Source organism: Microchirus variegatus, assembly GCF_963457635.1.
Source record: "Microchirus variegatus genome assembly, chromosome: 18".
Taxonomy (NCBI): domain Eukaryota; kingdom Metazoa; phylum Chordata; class Actinopteri; order Pleuronectiformes; family Soleidae; genus Microchirus; species Microchirus variegatus.
In genome coordinates this window covers 12988045-13005673 of record NC_139819.1, presented here as the reverse complement: position 1 = coordinate 13005673, position 17629 = coordinate 12988045, and the positions used below count along the sequence as shown (strand labels likewise).

At 41.7% G+C, this 17629-nt stretch overlaps 1 protein-coding gene across 1 annotated transcript in view; it reads right to left on the bottom strand.

Annotated features, from left to right (window-relative positions):
• LOC310939703 (ADP-ribosylation factor-like protein 15) overlaps window positions 1–17629 on the bottom strand; it is a gene marked incomplete at both ends in the record, with an annotated part of 87977 nt that overhangs the window by 47374 nt on the left and 22974 nt on the right. Inside the window, 2 exons of the mRNA XM_083904518.1 lie at window positions 11439–11498; window positions 12814–12958. Of these exons, the coding sequence (XP_083760644.1) occupies window positions 11439–11498; window positions 12814–12958 (205 nt within the window). The remainder of the gene's footprint in view (window positions 1–11438; window positions 11499–12813; window positions 12959–17629) is intronic.

Sequence of the window (17629 nt, the reverse complement as noted above, 5' to 3'; positions counted from 1 at the left end):
ATCCTGGTTCTCAAACCTGAAGTGGAACCCTGATTAATGTTACATGTGAGTGTCCTATTATTTCATGTTGAACATTTGTGGAAAAGGTCCATCACGCCAAGTTTATTTTCAATTATATTAGAATTTGACAGACAAACAACAGAGCTGGTGGCATCACCAAGTTTTTTCTCTGCTCTTGCACTTCAAGTTTCACCGACTCAGCTGCATGCTATGCTTTTCACGTTTTCCACCATCTTCCATATGTACAAAATATTCCCATGCACGAATTTGCTCTTAAAGGATGATCATGATCCTCTTCTGTCTGGTGAGGTTTTACTGCCTTTGACAATCTCACTGTTGTTTTGTTGTTGTGGCTCATAGCAAACTAATTGCCAGGAAGTGACAAACTGTGAGGCTGGCAAATGTTTAAACATCACGAAGTGCTTTCAGTGACATTTACCTCATGCGCTGCCCTCCCTTTTTCATTTCCTCCCCCACTCTTTCTACTCACACCTCTCACTGGAGTAGAAAGCTATCAGACAAAGTGGCACAAGAGAGATTGACTCGGAAGTTTCTCTTTTGGAAATGGGAGGAATGTCCGTCCGCTCTCGTTGGGTCTCGTTGGCAACTTCTGCCATCTATGGGTCTCACAGGAGGCCTTTCAAACATGACGTCATGATTCTTGAAGTGGGGTGGGGCGATGCTGGCAGCCCTACAACAAATAATTAATCCAATACATGCACGATGAGTAAGACCTCGTTATTCTCTCTTTTTACTTTGCTACCCCCTTTTGAGACGTTTGAACACTCTTTCTGTGACTTATGTGAAAAATATGTTTCTATGCCATTCATAAATTCCTGACAACATTACTATATTACAATATTATATGTTTGATGTCATTCTGAGGTCAAATAACCCTCTCTGGGATGAGAATGATAGGAATCTGCCCTACCATTTTAGCAAGCAAGACCTTTTTCAGCCTACGGATGACACAACAAGGTGCGTGACTGCTTCATCGATGCGCTGCACACATTACATGAATATGCAACATTTATGCATGGTTTGAGATTTGAAAGACATGACTCATGAAGACTATACTGTAAGTTATGTAACACATGTGGAGCAGTAGCAAACTCTACTAGAACTCTAGTAGAACACTTCGGTTTGAATTCAAAACAAGTAATTTAAGATAATCATAATTTCAAGCCTTAGGAAAGACCAAGCATTATTTTTCAACATTTTCTGACACTTTATGGACCAAACAGCTGGTCAATAATAACCGACGGATTAATAGATTACATAAATAATTGTTAGTAGCAGCCCTATAACAGTTTACTGACACAGCAAAGTCTCTTTCTGGTGTGTTAAAGGGGACATATTACGCAAAATCAACTTTTTAATCATTTAAATACTTAAATTCGGGACTCTGGAGGTCCTATCAGTCAGCAAAAAAGATGAGTCACTCATGTTTGTGGTCCTCCTCAGTCCAAGTACAGGAGATAAAACACATGATGTTGACTTCCACGCTCACTGGGACGTTCTATTCTTGGCTCCACAGTGCAGCACAGAGTCCTACACAAACTTCCAGCCTCAGAGGATTTATCTGTCCAGTGGATACATGTTATAAATGACAACAATGTGCCGGCTGGAGCCTGCAAATTATCACTTTTCCAAATGCTAACTGCGGTTAGCTCCCAGTAGCCACTGTGGCTGATGTCATTTCCTGTCCCTTAAGTTTCCTCTTACTTTTTTTTTTTTTTTTTTCTTAAGGTGGTCCTAAAGAGATACTACTACAGAGCGTTCTGAACAGGGCTGTTTTGGCAGGGTGATTGAACTGCTGTGGTGGTTCATCCTTATGGTATTTTGACCAAAGCTTGTCACAGATACGTTTATTAGGACACCAGGGAGCTGCTTTAACTTGGAGAAATAGGGTATAATATGATCCCTTTAACAGCAAATTGCTTTCAAATGTGCTTGAAATGTGATTTCATGTTAACGGAAGGTTTTGGAGATACTGGATTCATGGTTAAAGTGAAATTTCTTTATTAATTTCTGTAAATGTTCAAACAAATGGTAAAGGAAACATAAAACCAATCGCTTGGCTGGTTCATTCATTGATTCATTCATTCATCGTCTACCGCTTTAACCTCCACATGAGGGTCACGGGGAGCTGGAGCCAATCCCAGCTGACATAGGGTCAAAGGCAGGGAACACCATGGACAGGTTGCCAGTCCGTTGCACGGCCCAATCGATGAGGCGATAGGAAATGATTGGCTGTTCCAGTTGCTGGTTTGAGTCCCCACCAGGTAACAAAAAAAAAAAGGCTGGGGTACCCCTGAGCAAGGTACCCCAGTTGTTGCCCACTGCTCCTAATTCTAGGAAGGTTTGTAGTAAAGGGTAGGTTAAATTCAGAGAAGGAATTTCCCCTGCGGGACTGATAAAGGACTAATTCAATTTATTTTATATCTGTATTAAAATGATGAAGTACAAGAATCTAGAAGCAAACATCACCGTCTTGTTCTCGTGTATGTGACTACGTAGGGATTGTGCCAAGAGGTCAGCCAGTATCCACAAATGTAAAACCCAGGGCCCAAAGAATACGAAGAAACACAAATGGGGGAAACACCTGGAGAGAAATAGCTGTGACTGAAATGAAAGTCAACCACAAGGATATGCCTTTGTGTAGGAATCGAACCGAGGCCACACACAAGTGGCAACAAGGTTCCAGTTACGTATTTTCTACAAAGTGTGACGATTAGTTAATGTTTTTTTATCAGTAAAACATGAGCTACCAATTAGACAGCAAAACTTGAAAGCTCTTTAAGTCTTGTGCTAGACTTCAAAATTCACTTTCAGATGTATTTTTTCTGAATTAATCTGCAACAGACAGCATGTGATCATCTACACTGAATCTACATCTGGAGTTAAATCACAGTATATTACCCCGTATTTCCATTTGGTTTCGTTAAATTACAACAACTGTTCATATTCACAACTCTTTTGAACCCAACTCTTTTCCGTCTACTGTTGTTAACACGTTTGCCAGCTCTTACCTAGAACAAATTATAAACATGTTACCCAATGTTGTTGTCTTTTTTCACTCTTGGAAATTGAGACACTGAAAGCAAAAACTCTTTAAAGTCTCTCTAACAAAAAGCAGACAGCTTTTTTTTTCTTCCTTTTTTCTACCTGAACAACACAGCTATAATAAAGTGATGGGAGGGACTGCTGGTGCTAGTGAGGGAGGCCTCTAGTAATAAAGTTTGCTTACTTCATTGAGGAATGAGCTGGGGCTGAAGCTGCAGTGAGGTGAAAAACACTTCAGCTGTTGATACACCCATCAACTTGTAGTCTCAGCAGTGTCTGTTTTTGAGCAAACAATTCCTGCGTGAGGCCTGGCACAAAACACACATCAGACCCTCATTTATGCAGCTGACGGAGCGAGTTTACAGAAAAGTCACCTCCAGGTTGCATTATTCTAGGAAATAGCATAGCTGTGTACAGTATTTGTGCATTTACCAATGAATGTATTTATTATGTTTTACTCTCACTATACTTTAAAGGGGTCATATTATACCCTATCTCCGAAGTTAACCGTTCTCTGGTGTCCTAATGAACATGCCTGTGACATGCTTTGGTCAAAATACCATAAGGATGAAGCACCACAGAAGTTCAATCACCCTGCCAAAGCAGCCCTGTTCAGAACACTCTGTTTAGTAGTATCTCTTTAGGTCCACCTTAAAGGTCCTAAAGGTCCTAAAAGAAAGTCAAACGAAACTTAAGGGACAGGAAATGACATCAGCCATAGTGGCTACTGGGAGCTAACCGCAAATAGCATTTGGAAAAGTGATCATTTGCAGGCTCGAGCAGGCACATTGCCGTCATATATAACATGTATCCACTGGACAGATAAATCCTCTGAGGCTGGAAGTTTGTGTAGGACTCTGTGCTGCACTGTGGAGCCAAGAATAGAACGTTTCGCTGACTTCCGGTTTTCGAATACTGTTGCCCTCGTCAGCACTTTCGCATTTTTTAGGGACAAAGCGGAGCTCTGCAAGACAACAATTCCAGGAATTAAGCGCATTTTGACGTGCCATCGCAGCAACATCACGTGTTTTATCTCCTGTACTTAGACTGAGGACCACAAAAACATGAGTAAGTCCTCTTTTTTCACACTTTGCCGACTGATGGGGCCTCCAGAGTCCCACATTTAAGGATTTAAATGATTAAAAAGTTAATTTTGCATAATATTTCCCATTTAACCAAGCCTTCAATCCACTGTAAAGGTCTTATGAACATGGTAATATGCTTGTTCTTGCACATTAAAGCAAACCTTTTACAACAATGTAAGCAGAATGTTGGCTGGAGTCGATTTGATACTTTCAAGATATCAATGTCCATTAAATTACAAATTCCCTTTTTTATAGGCAAATATATATTGCCTACTTGTTTCCAGCCTGTTGGTTATGTTTTATTCAATAAACATTTGCCAATTTGAAATAATAGGTGTTATTAATAAGTAACAGTCAGAAACATTATCCCATCCAAATATGCTCTTGTTGGAAAAATGTATCACTTTGGAAACATTTGGAAAACAGTCTTATGTCAAAACACCCAGCATCAAGTGGGGGGTAATATTTCTTGAATGAGGCCTAAAATAGGGAGAGCAGTTACATTGCCATCCTCTCAAGTCAAAAATCAAACCAGTCTGTTAGTGCAACCATATGCTTTTTAACCCCAGCGACGATTTACAAATTCACTTTTCGTCAGGTCTCTTCCTGTGCAAAAGAAAAGCTTCCCTGATGGGCAAAGTAGCACACACTGTGGTCCCGTTTGATACAAACAAGAACCACATTGGGTCTGTAATGACTAAAATGTAGTGGTTTTGTTCCGAGATGTGCTCACATGCATGCTTTGCCTGTTGGTGGCCACTGACAATTGGTAAATGCTCTGTGATGTGCCTGCTTCTTGCTCATCTTCCCTTGTGTTCCTCTGTATGACTCATTTGTGGACTTAGGCTGATCGGGAACATAAGAACTAGCTATTTATTTCATAATGTTGTGGAAGACCGAGTATCCCTTTTTGCACCTATCTTGGGGAGAGTATGTGCATGCGTGTGTGTCTTTTGCTGCAGGACCTCTTTGAAACTGAGCAGCAACTAAACAACTTTAGATCACAAGCTGCACAGTGCACATCATCATGTAGGGATGGAAAAGGTACAGACACTGAAAGAACTAAATAGTAGAGGATGAAATTATTATGTTCACCCAGGTGTCACATTGACATTACTTCTGCTCAAAGATGAAGCCGGTAAAAAGCCATGTCCACTGCAGAGTCATTTCACCCATGAGTGCATGCCGATGGTATCCATTCCCACCACAGACAAAGGCCAGATGTTAGAGGGTGTTAGTGGCACCAGTGGAAAGGAGGCTTTATATTGTTGTTTCAGTTCCACGGTCTTGCGGCTTTGACGGAATGGCAGCAAAATTAAAAACGGATACCAGCATGAATGTCGTGTCCAATCAGTGTATAACTGATGATAAGGTGAACTCTTTGGATCTAAAGTCTCACGTTCAAATTTACACAAACCCATCACATGTACAGTATATGTTCATTTGAATTCCTCTGAATTGGCATACTGAAACAATACATATATTCTATAATATCCACCATACATCACATACATGCTATATATAGAACAGTGTTGTCTGGTGACAAATACTGTTTAAACAAGAACACCGTGCACCAGCCATCACGTATCTATCAGTCTACTTCAAATCAAAAGCTCCGACACTAAATAACCACAGCAGCGAGTAGTGCTTATTAGGGCCACTTCTTCATCAGCTGTCATTGCGTGGCATGAAAGCACACTGTGAAATGGTCCGTCTAGACTCGACGTCATGTCACTGTCCAGACACATGCACGCATTCATACACTCATGCACGCTCCCTGCATCCACAGAGGTGCCCTTCCCACTCAATCCTGATACCTGGCACAAGATGGACAGCAAATGCTCGCTGGAGTTTGGCTCGCTAGATGCAAAATTCTCAATTTCAACATTTTATTTTAATCTGCACCTTTCGTTTTACAATTTTGTAAGTTTACCACAGTGTTTCTGCTCACTGGTTAAATCATTTATCAATTAGCTCTAGGTATCTCTGGGTCTCTATTTACAGTTTTCAAATGAATGATGATTTAATACAAGGTGCCACACTTGACACTGACTTACTGTCAATACTTAGCTACTTACCTACTTAAAATTTTAAAGCTCCCATAGAATGAAAGAACCAATTAACGCAGTTTTTTTGGTGTGTATCTGCGCCATTCTCTTGTTTATGAAGCCCTGAAGGTTCGAAACAAACAGTTCAGCCACTGCTGAGAACGCTGTGTTGTATTGTAATCTCGGGCTCAGCGAAATCTCTGAAAAAACCCGGTCCGGTTACGTAAACAGCAGTTCTCCTGAACAGCGGATCATCCTGGTCCGGGCTGTAGTCCGACCACATCCGGTTGCGTACATTGAACCGCAGAAGAAGAATAACGTCCGTTGTGGAGGTGTTTGACGAGCGACAGTGTCTTCTGACTCTGGGTCTGACTCCAGGTCAAAGGCGTAAAAGGGACTGCGGCGGGGAGTCGTGACAAAGCCATTTTTGAACACTGTTAAAACAATGCTTTGATAATGAGTAGCAGTGCATCCACCATTCCAGAGGGGGAGCTGCGCTTCTGAGAGCTGGTGTGCTGATTACATCACTTCCAGGTATTGGCCAATCACAACACAGTCTGTCTTCTTGGGGGGAGATTTCAGTCTGAAACAGCGCGGCTGACGAGAGCTTCAGTGAGGAGAGATTTCTATCGGCTCGTTTACAGCAACTAGGAGGTTTTTGACCATAAAAAGTTAATGTATGTAAGAAGACTGGACACATTCTACTAGGGGATTCATGACTTCTTTTTTCAGATCAACTTATCTTTCTTTTTCTTAAAGTTCTATGAATTGTGCTTAACATAAAGTGGGAAACGCTTAAGCTGGCGGCAGCCAAGGCGCACAGAACGCACGGATGACGCTTCAGATGGCCGTGCATGATGACGCTACTACTTTCAGACGCTTAGTTTTCCCCTCCACGCACCAACGTCACTGCCCTTTTTATGAAGTGACTGACAATTGGTAGTCAGGGAACACATATAAGTGTAAGCAAATCAAAGGCGGAGATTGCATTGTGTACACAAGCGCACAAACTCAGGGTTTGTTGACTTGTGCCACTGAAGTCGACGCCTCAACAAATCTGATTTTCTGTTAATGCCCTCCGGTCTACTATTGAAGTGTAAAACGCTGACCTAATATGGGCATTGCATATAATACATTTTATTAACAAATGAGGGTGTTAACACTGCACTTGTCTCGCTCACTTCCAAAAGAAAGGTGTCCCTACAACAGCACTGTTTCAGAGTGGAATCCTCTACTGCAGCACAGCTCTGTTAAAAGATCCATGACGAGCAGCAGTGTGTTTACAAATGTTGAAGTGTGTATGTGTGTGTGCTTTAGTGGGGACCAAAGCAGGTGCACGTCACTGTTCATCAGTATTTGTACTGAATTTAAACGTAAGCGTTCCAGTAGTATCAAACCACTTGTTGAACAAACATGTGTAAAAACAACATTTTTACGACTTTGGTAGGATGTGTGATGCAGAAAATGTGGACAAATCACAGAACTGAGCCATCAATTAAACCAATTGAGCAAAATTATAATGGAAGAAATGGAATTTAAGAAAAACTCTACACAGAACAATCTCAGCTAGCTAGCAACCCAAAGGCAGCAGTGTAAGAGCAGGTGCAATGACTCATGAGTGAACGGCAAATCACGGATAAAGCGCGCCAAGGGTTTTTATACAGTTATACAGCTTTTGAGGAGGAGTTATGCCAACTATGGATCTGGGGGGCGTCTTCAAACCGTATTTTTTAGACACGCCCAAAAAATCCTCAACAGAACACTAGAGAGAAACTGTTCAGTCTTTAGTCTTCCACTATTTACTCCTCAGAGGTAATTGTTTTCACATGTTTCTCAGATGCTCTGCTTTTGCTTTACACATACTTTACAGCACGGTGAATTATTTTCACTTCAACTCTCTCACTTTGTCAGAAGCAGCAGAGAGTCAAAGGTCCAGTATGTAACATTTACAAGTAGTATGTTTGTAACTGTATAATCGCTAATATAAAATTGCTTGTTTATAGCCTTAGAATAAACCTTCTAGGGACCTTGCTTTATGGAGGCTGCCATTTTGCGTCCCTATGTTTTAAGTCTCCTTGTCCTACATTCGTTACAATCTGCAGTCTCACCATAAGATGTCACTTTACACATTTGGACCTTTATTGGCATTAGTGGCTTGAATTTACTGCCAAGGACTTAAGGTCACATGTATAATTGCTTTCCATTTAACAATATACAATATAAAGACAGGATTCCAAATTGAAATTCAGTGGGAGATGAAGGAAATACATGTGAAGTGCATCACTTTGTCATGCTCAACATGCTACTTTGTTTGCCTTAGTCCAGGCTAACTAAAGCCACGGAGGTATTGTAAAGTTTTGGGGGTCATGAATACCACGGTGCTAGCATCACATCTTGCATCACTTTTCTGCATCACTGATGCTGTGCAAAATAACACGAAACCAAACAGGTTTTGTTTATATTAAGGCCACAAGGACAGAGTAAGAAAATAGAAGAGGGTCAGAAAGGGAAGTTTTGATGAAGGTACAAAACGTGCAGTAAGGGGCTGTTTACTCAGAAAACACTTGTATATCAAACCCGTACTTAAAAAGTGCACCAACTGTCCTGACTCCATATTTATGTAATTAACTTTTGGAACAATATGTGTATGCGTTCACTCAGCCAAGCAACATTGCTGCATGTCAACAAATCACCTCAGACAAGAACCTAAATTCACATAAAAAAGTAGTCACCAAAGGCGTCAAAACATCACATGCTTGTTTTCGCTCTCCCCAACTCATCCATAACGGATGGCACCATAAATTACTCAAATTCTTGTGCTCTGTGCATTTACAAGAAAAGGAGCCGTGTAGTGAGGGTCTAGGCAAGGGGAGGGGGGGGCAAAGAGAAAACGAGAACAGATTTCATCATCCTGTGGTGGCAGCCAATACTAACTTCCCTAAATCAAACGTGTCATCCATGGGACCAGTGTTTTTCCAACCACAATAATGTCCCATCAGACAGGCATTGACCCAATCCAGAAAACCTCTTTTGAAAACCCCCTTATGCACTCGGTCCAAATTTGGTAGTACCCTCGTTGGTGGTCCCCTGGTGCCTCTTGTGTGTGTGTGTGTGTGTGTGTGTGTGTGTGTGTGTGTGTGTGTGTGTGTGTGTGTGTGTGTGTGTGTGTTTCATGTTTTCAGGAGGCTAGGTTGGGTGAGCCTTGAAAATACACACTGCCCTTGTCATGTGCCAATAGTCCACAAAAACAACATAAATTATTTTAAGTCTCCTCAAAACAATAAATTATCACAGTGTCACTAAGCTACTTGTAGAAGAGAGCACTGATCTCACTCTCATGGCTCCCCTTTGAGAAGAGGAGGCCTCCCAGTACATTTGCTCTGTTTACGTATCTCCACCTCAAGATCCCTCATCTGTGCTTATTAAACAGCTTCCTCGAGTGCTGGACATTTCCAGGAATAGCAGTCTGCAGATTGTAGAATTACTTCAGGATACGCTAACAGTTCTGACGTCTGTACACAAATGCCTGTGTGTGATCCAAAGGTGTGATGCTACTGGGTGTAAAAAACAAACATATTCCATCCAAAGCGTACACAACTATGTATATAATCAGTGGTGAGGATGAAATAGTATCATCACAAAAAAGCCTCAAGATGGAATTTTGCTTTGTATGAGAGGATCAAACCACATTTTTTGGAAAAAAATATTCTGTGGTAACTCATTGACAAAATGTGTTGCATAAAAAATAATGAACAATATGTTTGTTTGTTTTTCAATGGTACTAGTATGTTTAGCTGTTAAACAAAATAGCAACTCATTATTACCTGATTGCAAAATATTTTCTCTCTCTGCAGTTTTGTACCACAAAAGCATATTCCAATGCATACTTAAAGGTCCCATAGTATACTCTATTTCTCCTGGTGTCCTAATGAACATGTCTGTGACATGCTTTGGTCAAAATACCATAAAGATGAAGCACCACAGCAGTTCAATCACCCTGTCAAAACAGCCCTGTTCAGAACGCACTTTGGAAAAGGGATAATTTGCAGGCTCTAGCAGGCACATTGCCGTCATATATAACATGTATCCACTGGACAGATAAATCCTCTGAGGCTGGAAGTTTGAGTAGGACTGTGCTGCACTGTGGAGCCAAGAATAAAACCTTTCGCGGACTTCCGGTTTCCAGATGCTGTTGGCCTCGCCAGCACTCAGTGAGGAGTTTTACGGACAGAAAAACTCCAGAGTCCCAAATGTAAGTATTAAAATGATTAAAAAGTTGATTTTGCATAATATGGGATCTTTAAACTGCAGTCTGTAACACAAATCTCCCCTTTTCTCGGCATAGCAGTGTTTTGAATCTGTGACATACCAGTGCAGGAACAACCAAGACTGAAAGCCCTGTTATACTTCTGCAAACCCAACACGCATCGCGCAGCCTGTGCGTGCAGCAGAGATTTTGGAACTGCGTGCCAAGAACGCGTTGGTAGCTGGAGTATTAAGATCCCCTCCCCAAGGCAAAAAAAAAAATGACAACAGAAGAAGTAGTCGGCAAAGATCGTCATCAAAGCTTTGACCTGGCAACCCTGACACCCCGACTCCTCTGCCTGACAGACCTTTCAGCTGATGAGCCGCTCAAACCAGTCGTGTCCGAGGGAGCTGTAGCATTGTTGCTCTTCTTCTTTGGTAGGAATGCGTCCTATTTACGGCATACAGACTTGCACCGCCACCCGATGGTGAAGTCAGATATTACAGGACCCTGACACGTGAGTATACCAGGGTAGGCGATGTGCGATAAGCGATGCTCACTTCGGCATGCGTGCAGCATGTGTGCAGAAGTATACCAGGGCCTTGAGCAAAGGAGGAAGCGCCACAGCAACATAGCACTATTAAAGCAAGACAGCTGCAGCAGATTGGAGTACATGGCAAGAATCGCCCACAAAAAGAAGTGGATTCTACGGCTAATAAATCCCTGCATGTTCAGAAGTTTGATGGGAGTAATACTTCTTGCAAATGGGTTGCAGACGAGTGGGGGTGGAGCTAGATCACCTGAGGGAATGTCAGAGAGGCATTGGCAATGTTTTGATGATTACTCAAAGTTCCTCAGGGGGGCTGCGGAAGTTAAACACTAAACCTTTAAGTTATTGTGGGGCAAATTAACCTGTTGACATGTGGTGGGACTTCATTTCATGTAAACACGTTCACACTTTGAATTTCATGTGGCAAAGAATGAGTTTCTTACCTCCCAGTTCTTTTACATTCAAGATGGCATTTGGAAATGGCACTGCTTTGATGCTGAAACCTGAGAGGAGAAAAAAAAAGTCTATCATTGTAATGATAAAGAGAGAGAGACATATTAGAAAGAGAGTCAGCTTTTAAGAATGCTGGCTGAAGTGCTTTGTAATGATAAATAAATAAATAACACTTTATCATTTAGACTCTGTAGGAGAGGATGTACCTTTTCCAAACTAGCAGCTGGGGATCATAAAGAGGACTGTCAACATATTTGTCTTGTAAAATCAAAAGAATATGACACTTTGTGAGGTCTGGGTTAGCGAAACAGAAAAACAAAAAGAGCTAAAAAGAAAAGCATTTTGTTCTACGTTGGAGGTAGGATGGAACTGATGTCTAAAGTGCTACCATGTATTATGTGGTTTGTTTATGTGGTTGTATACAGCGGAAAATAGTAACAAAAAAAGTGAAAAATTTAAAGTTGGTCAAATTATGGAAAATTGACTTGATGGGAAATCTTTTCCCAGTAACATTCAAAAACTAGGAGAGAAGAGGAACACGTGTGATTGTGATCTTTTTAACATCTGAATTAACTGTTAAATGTGGGGTTTGTGCACATTACAACGGCGATAAATCATGAAGTAAGAAGTGGGTGGAGCCACAGGAGACTTCCCCCTCATTGTTCTACATGATCCTCCCTCTGTTGATGTTGGCAGACGCAGACCGGGCTGACAACTAAATCACATTTTTATAGAAGTTCACTCAAATTATTCTCTGCAAATAATCGACATGTTTTATCAATTAAGGTCTACTTATTGGCAGGCGGCGACAGGTGTTCACTCCCTTAAACCGCTGCCTGCCACAGACACACTAATAGTCACAGGCAGCACCTTTGGGAATTATTTTGTACTGGCTAAAGTGCACAATGACTAAAGCTAAAACGGGATTTCTGCAACAGCTCAAAGCTGACTGCTGACAAAGCCAGGGGAGGAAAGAGGAATGTCAGTGTCCTTGAGGAATTGCATTGTATGTCAAAAGCATAGAGTTGACTACCAGGAGGATGATGTACTAACCCTAAAGCCTCCTCTTCTGGACATACTTAACACCAGCCTCCCACTTGACTAGAAGAAAGAAGCTGTGTTTTGGCTAGTGACATACAGCAGAGGGTTTTTTTTGGCATGTGCACTTACTTTGAAAGACTTACTAAAGACTTGCTTCCCCCTATTGGTGAGCAGCAATACCTAGATAAAAGTATCCATGTGTTCTAATCAAGAGGACAACAACTCCTTCAAACATGAAAGTATATCAGAGAGAGAGAGATGTGCATGTTGGATCATCAAGAGGATCATCTTGAAGGAGATCATTTTTTTCAAATGTGCACGTACCTGTGGTAGGAACAATGTTGTCACTGCCCTCACTACAGAGGTGTGAGAGCAGGCTGGTCTTTCCAGCACCCGTCATGCCAATGCATACCACATCATACTCGGGTCTCGGTGGCGGGGGTCCTTTACAGCACAGTGCCCGGAAACACTAAAACGAAACAAAGAATGAATGCAAATTGCAAGTGAATAAAATACCCACAGAGAGGACGTGGTATATATTTATAGATTCTGCATATGGAATCACAACAAGTTGTGTAACCCTTAAAGTATTTACTCTCATGTCTCTCCAGCTCTGCAGGAATAGCCATTATAGCCATCCGTCTTAAAGGAGTACTTCACCGATTTACATTTAGCTTTGTGTTACTAGAATAGGGGTAGAAGTTTTGAAAAATTGTGCTTCCCAACCCCAGTTTCCCCCTGAGCTGAGAACTATATTCACCATTCATTCTTTTTTTGTGTTACGTGCCCACCAGTGACACTTGGTCCTGTTAGAGTAACTGTTAGCAAAGATGGCGAACACTGTTTACATTCTGGGACTGAGGTCCCCTCCCCCAACGAGTGGTGCTAAAAAGTGCGGAATTAGCATTGCAGTTTCAAGACTTGAAGATATTTCTCGACTCAGGGGGAAACTGAGGTTGGGAAGCTAAATACAAATCAGTGAAGTATTTCTTTAATGTGAAGAGCGGTAAATCCCATTACATGTCAAAAACACTTACTGACTCTGAAACACTGTCAGCTGATGCAAGAGGAATACAATGATTAACCGTGCTCCTCCAGAATGTCAAAATAAAAAAGCAAGTTTGGCAAAGATTGAAACTGCTAGATCTTTGTCTTGTATGATTTAATGTAATTATGTCATACTCAGTAAAAGTCTACACGAGGAAACCTGCAGAGGGAAATGAGTGTTAAATGCATGCATGGAAGCACTGGTGTAACATGTTTTTGTCTGCATGTGTGTTTGGGTGGACCCTGTCTGATTGGGCCCTTAGGGCAGTCAAAGGCAGACCTGTCACTCCATGAATCACAGCCTGGGACTGAGGGCCTGCTGTGAGACATTAAGGGGCAAATGCAGTGTGAACCGTGAATGAGATCTTTAAACCAGTGTGGAGAGTTCAGCATCCAAAACTAAAGAGAAATCTCTTTTTATTAGGAAGACAGGAACCAGTCTGGACAAGGTAGCGCAGAGGCGCGCGCACACCAACACATGCATGGGTGTTCGCAGGCACACATCCACACACGTAGTCTGACGCATTCTTATATGCTATCATGTTTCAGCTGGAAGAACACCAGCACAAGATTGCTTACTGCTCATGTCAGCGGACGAAACCTGTGCAGTGCACTGCTACTCTATTCAATCAAGGAGTCTGACAGGAAAGAAAACACACCGACATGTGTACATGAACTGCTGCACATCTGTGCGCACGTACGCCAGGTGTGCTTGGGCGTGAATCAAAAAGAAGCAGGCAGGGTGACTTGGGGAGAAACAGGCAAACAAATGAGAAAGTAAACCTGTGTTTCTTATTATAAGTCAAGAATGTTTGGCCAATGTCCATGACTTAGCTCAAATTTTATCTTGAGATGGACTAAGCAAACAAAAACAAACCTTCCCTCCGAAGAGCTATGACATGCAACCATCACTTCCTTCAAATTAGAGCATTACGAGAGCAGCAAAGAGTGAGTAGGCCTCAATTCTTCCATAGACCCCCAGACACAAGTGACCACCAGGGTCAGTTTTCAGAGCCGTGCCAAAACAGAGCTGCTGTTTGATGGAAATGTGGGGAATCTTCTTCAATGGAACCAGACGTCGGCTGAGCAACCTGACCCCCCCCCCGACTCCTTGGTGAACCCAGCAGTCTACTCAAACAGGAAACATTCCCCTCTCCAGAAAAACGGAAAGATCTGAAACACATTTGTGTCAGATGGGGGAACACATGTAAAAACTTGGTCCGATGAGGTCATTCTGTTCTACTTCTCGCTCTCTTTGCTGCTTCTACCCCAGGTCGACCTTCCCTGAAGCTACATGTTCAGATTCCTGTGGAAGGTGAAATCTGCTGTCAGTCAGGAAGCACATGCCGATGGTGCGGAGAACAACTGACAATTAAGTTGCCGTCAATTTGTGACTTAATTATTGAGCCCCTTATTATTATTATTCAGCATAAACATGGGTACAATAGTAAAGCAGGTTGCTTGCTGTTGCTCCCACCAGCTATTTCAGTTTTCACAACACTTCCAAAGGAACATCCAGGGCTTGACCCTGTGGTCCCCATGTACACAGTGAACCCTGTGAGAAAGAAAGATGCCGCTCCCACCTCTGGCCTTCTTTGACAGCACAAGATTGACGAGGAGAGTTTGGTCAAAAGGCAGAGGACAAAATAAATATGTCCAAAGGCCTTTGATTACCTTGAGGTATGCCCCTTCTCTGTCAAATACATACATATGTGTTGTCAGTATGCTTGCGTCTGTGTGAGTGACAGGTAGAGAACATGTCAGAGAGAGGGGAAAGTCGAGAGCTTCTGACTGTACCAATGCGCTATAACGGGTGCAACCATCTTTTTCTTACGGATTCTCCCTTTAGGCGTTGCCACAGCGGATCGTCTGCCACAATCTTGCCCTATACCTTGTGTCCTCTTCTGTGCGACCAACTGTCCTCATGTCCTCCCTCACAACAATGATGAGTGCTACCATGAAATAAGAAATGATGTGGTAATCAGTATCAGTAATAAGGTCAGAGAATGAATCCTGAAACCATTTAGGATGTATTTGCATGTGCTCATATCTCTATTTAGAGCTGTGAACTTGTGATCCGATCACTCAGGATGGATGTTAATACCAGGTGTGATCAGGGGCCATAAAGATCTGTGCGTATGGAGGCTTATCAGCTTCTTATATTAAGAACTTAACTATAACTTATACTACGAGGCCACCTGTGCATTAAAAACAGCAATATTGGAAACAACAACAACTTGCCACTCCTTGCCATTGCACTCTCCATAAAAAGTCTGCAATTCCTAGACCCAATCGATCGGGTGCTTCTTATAGGATTGGACATGTTTTAATTGTGCTTCACAGAGAGACTGGCCAAGACATTACCTCACTGTTTGTTGCAAAAGCTGATTAGCTAGGCTTTATGTAAATGGGAAACACTGCCGACTATAAATATCACTGAAGACATAGCCAGGCAGTATTTTTCTAAATTAAATGTCTGCTCAAAAGATGCATGACAGATAGAAGTTACACACACAAACAATGGGTGACATAACTGGTCTTCCTGGCAACAGACAAGAGCTCTAGACAAGAACAGAAACTGATACACTCAAAGTTACTAAATTAATATTTTGCAGCAATTGGTGCACTTTCATTACAGCTCATACTGCAACTGTCTTTCCTTAAAAAGTATGTGTTGAACCTGGAATGCATAAGTTCTTACATTCTGCATCAGCAAAACCCAACTTCATCAAGGTTTTGACTGGCATTCCTGCTCTCAAGTTGTCTCATCTCCATTGCTGTCAGTGGCTAATTCTTATCATGTCTTCCACGCATACAAGTTGAGGGTGTGTCCAGGCAAGTCAGATCATCCTTAAGAAGAATTTCAAGCGAAATCAAAAGTTTGGCAACACCGTTTTTTTTGTGTCAGATGGGGGAACACATGTAAAACAAAGTACCGTAAATACCACTTTGTGATAACTTATTCTACCAAATGAACATACACACGTTCATCTGACAGCACTTCGTTAATCCAACCCTTACACAAAATAACTGGCCCCAACTTTACAGTGCCCTTCCCTTGGGGTACCAGAGCAATGGTATGGAGGAGCTAGACCCACAACAGTCAGCTGCTCGGGCGACAGAAACGCGTAAGTGCCTTGTGACCGGTGTTTCTTCAACACAGTCGATTCCCATACAAAGCTTTTAATCTCATACACATTTCATTCAAGTGTTTCAGTTTGCTGTTTCTATTAAGCCGTTTGTTAATATTTGTTTAAATTTGACTGAAGTTATACATTTACAGTTTTACATGCAGTTTTGTGTAGCCCATCATTTGTGTTGTGACAAGTTCCTAGGCTACATTCTATGATGATGTTATGATAAGTTGAAGTTTCACAAATGAATAAAATGTTCCCATGATTTACTTGCAGTTTTTCCCCCCTCTGACACTTCCTTGAATTGTCTTGTTGCACTTGTAAGATAAGATAAGGCCATTTCAGGGTTAGGTTATAGCTTTGAGAATTTTAATTTAGTACAATTATGTACTAATCTTTGTGATTTGAGACTTTTTGGATTAAACTAAAACAAGTCCAGTTGCCCAAAGCTACATTTTGAAGATATGGAGACAGTCAACTAAAAAGTTGTTACATGATCAGCAGTAACTGATTATTGATACAGCCAAGTTATCATTTTTTTTCTCCTCATATTAGCCTCTGCCAACCCTGGTGTCTGATGTGAAGACTGACAACCCATTGAAACATGGCAACGACTGGGCCAAGCCACCAAGCAATCACTACTTGCTTTTTATATTTAAGTAGTAAAAATGCAAAGGGCCTCAGAAACAGATCTATGTACCTGAACCAGCACCAGCATGTAGACGTTTGACCTTACATGACCCTCAGTTGATGTGCATTCTTATCACCGACCTATTAATATTTGGATAGTGTGCATGGAAAAGAGATCAAGACATCGTGTTCAGCCACAATAAAAGGCACGTTAAACCATTCATATAAATCTGTTTTGTCAGTGAGTCATAACCCATGGTGTTGCAAATGCACCTGATGTAGTTGGACAGAACAGGAGCCAGGCTTGTTTTAGAAAACCACTTTGTATT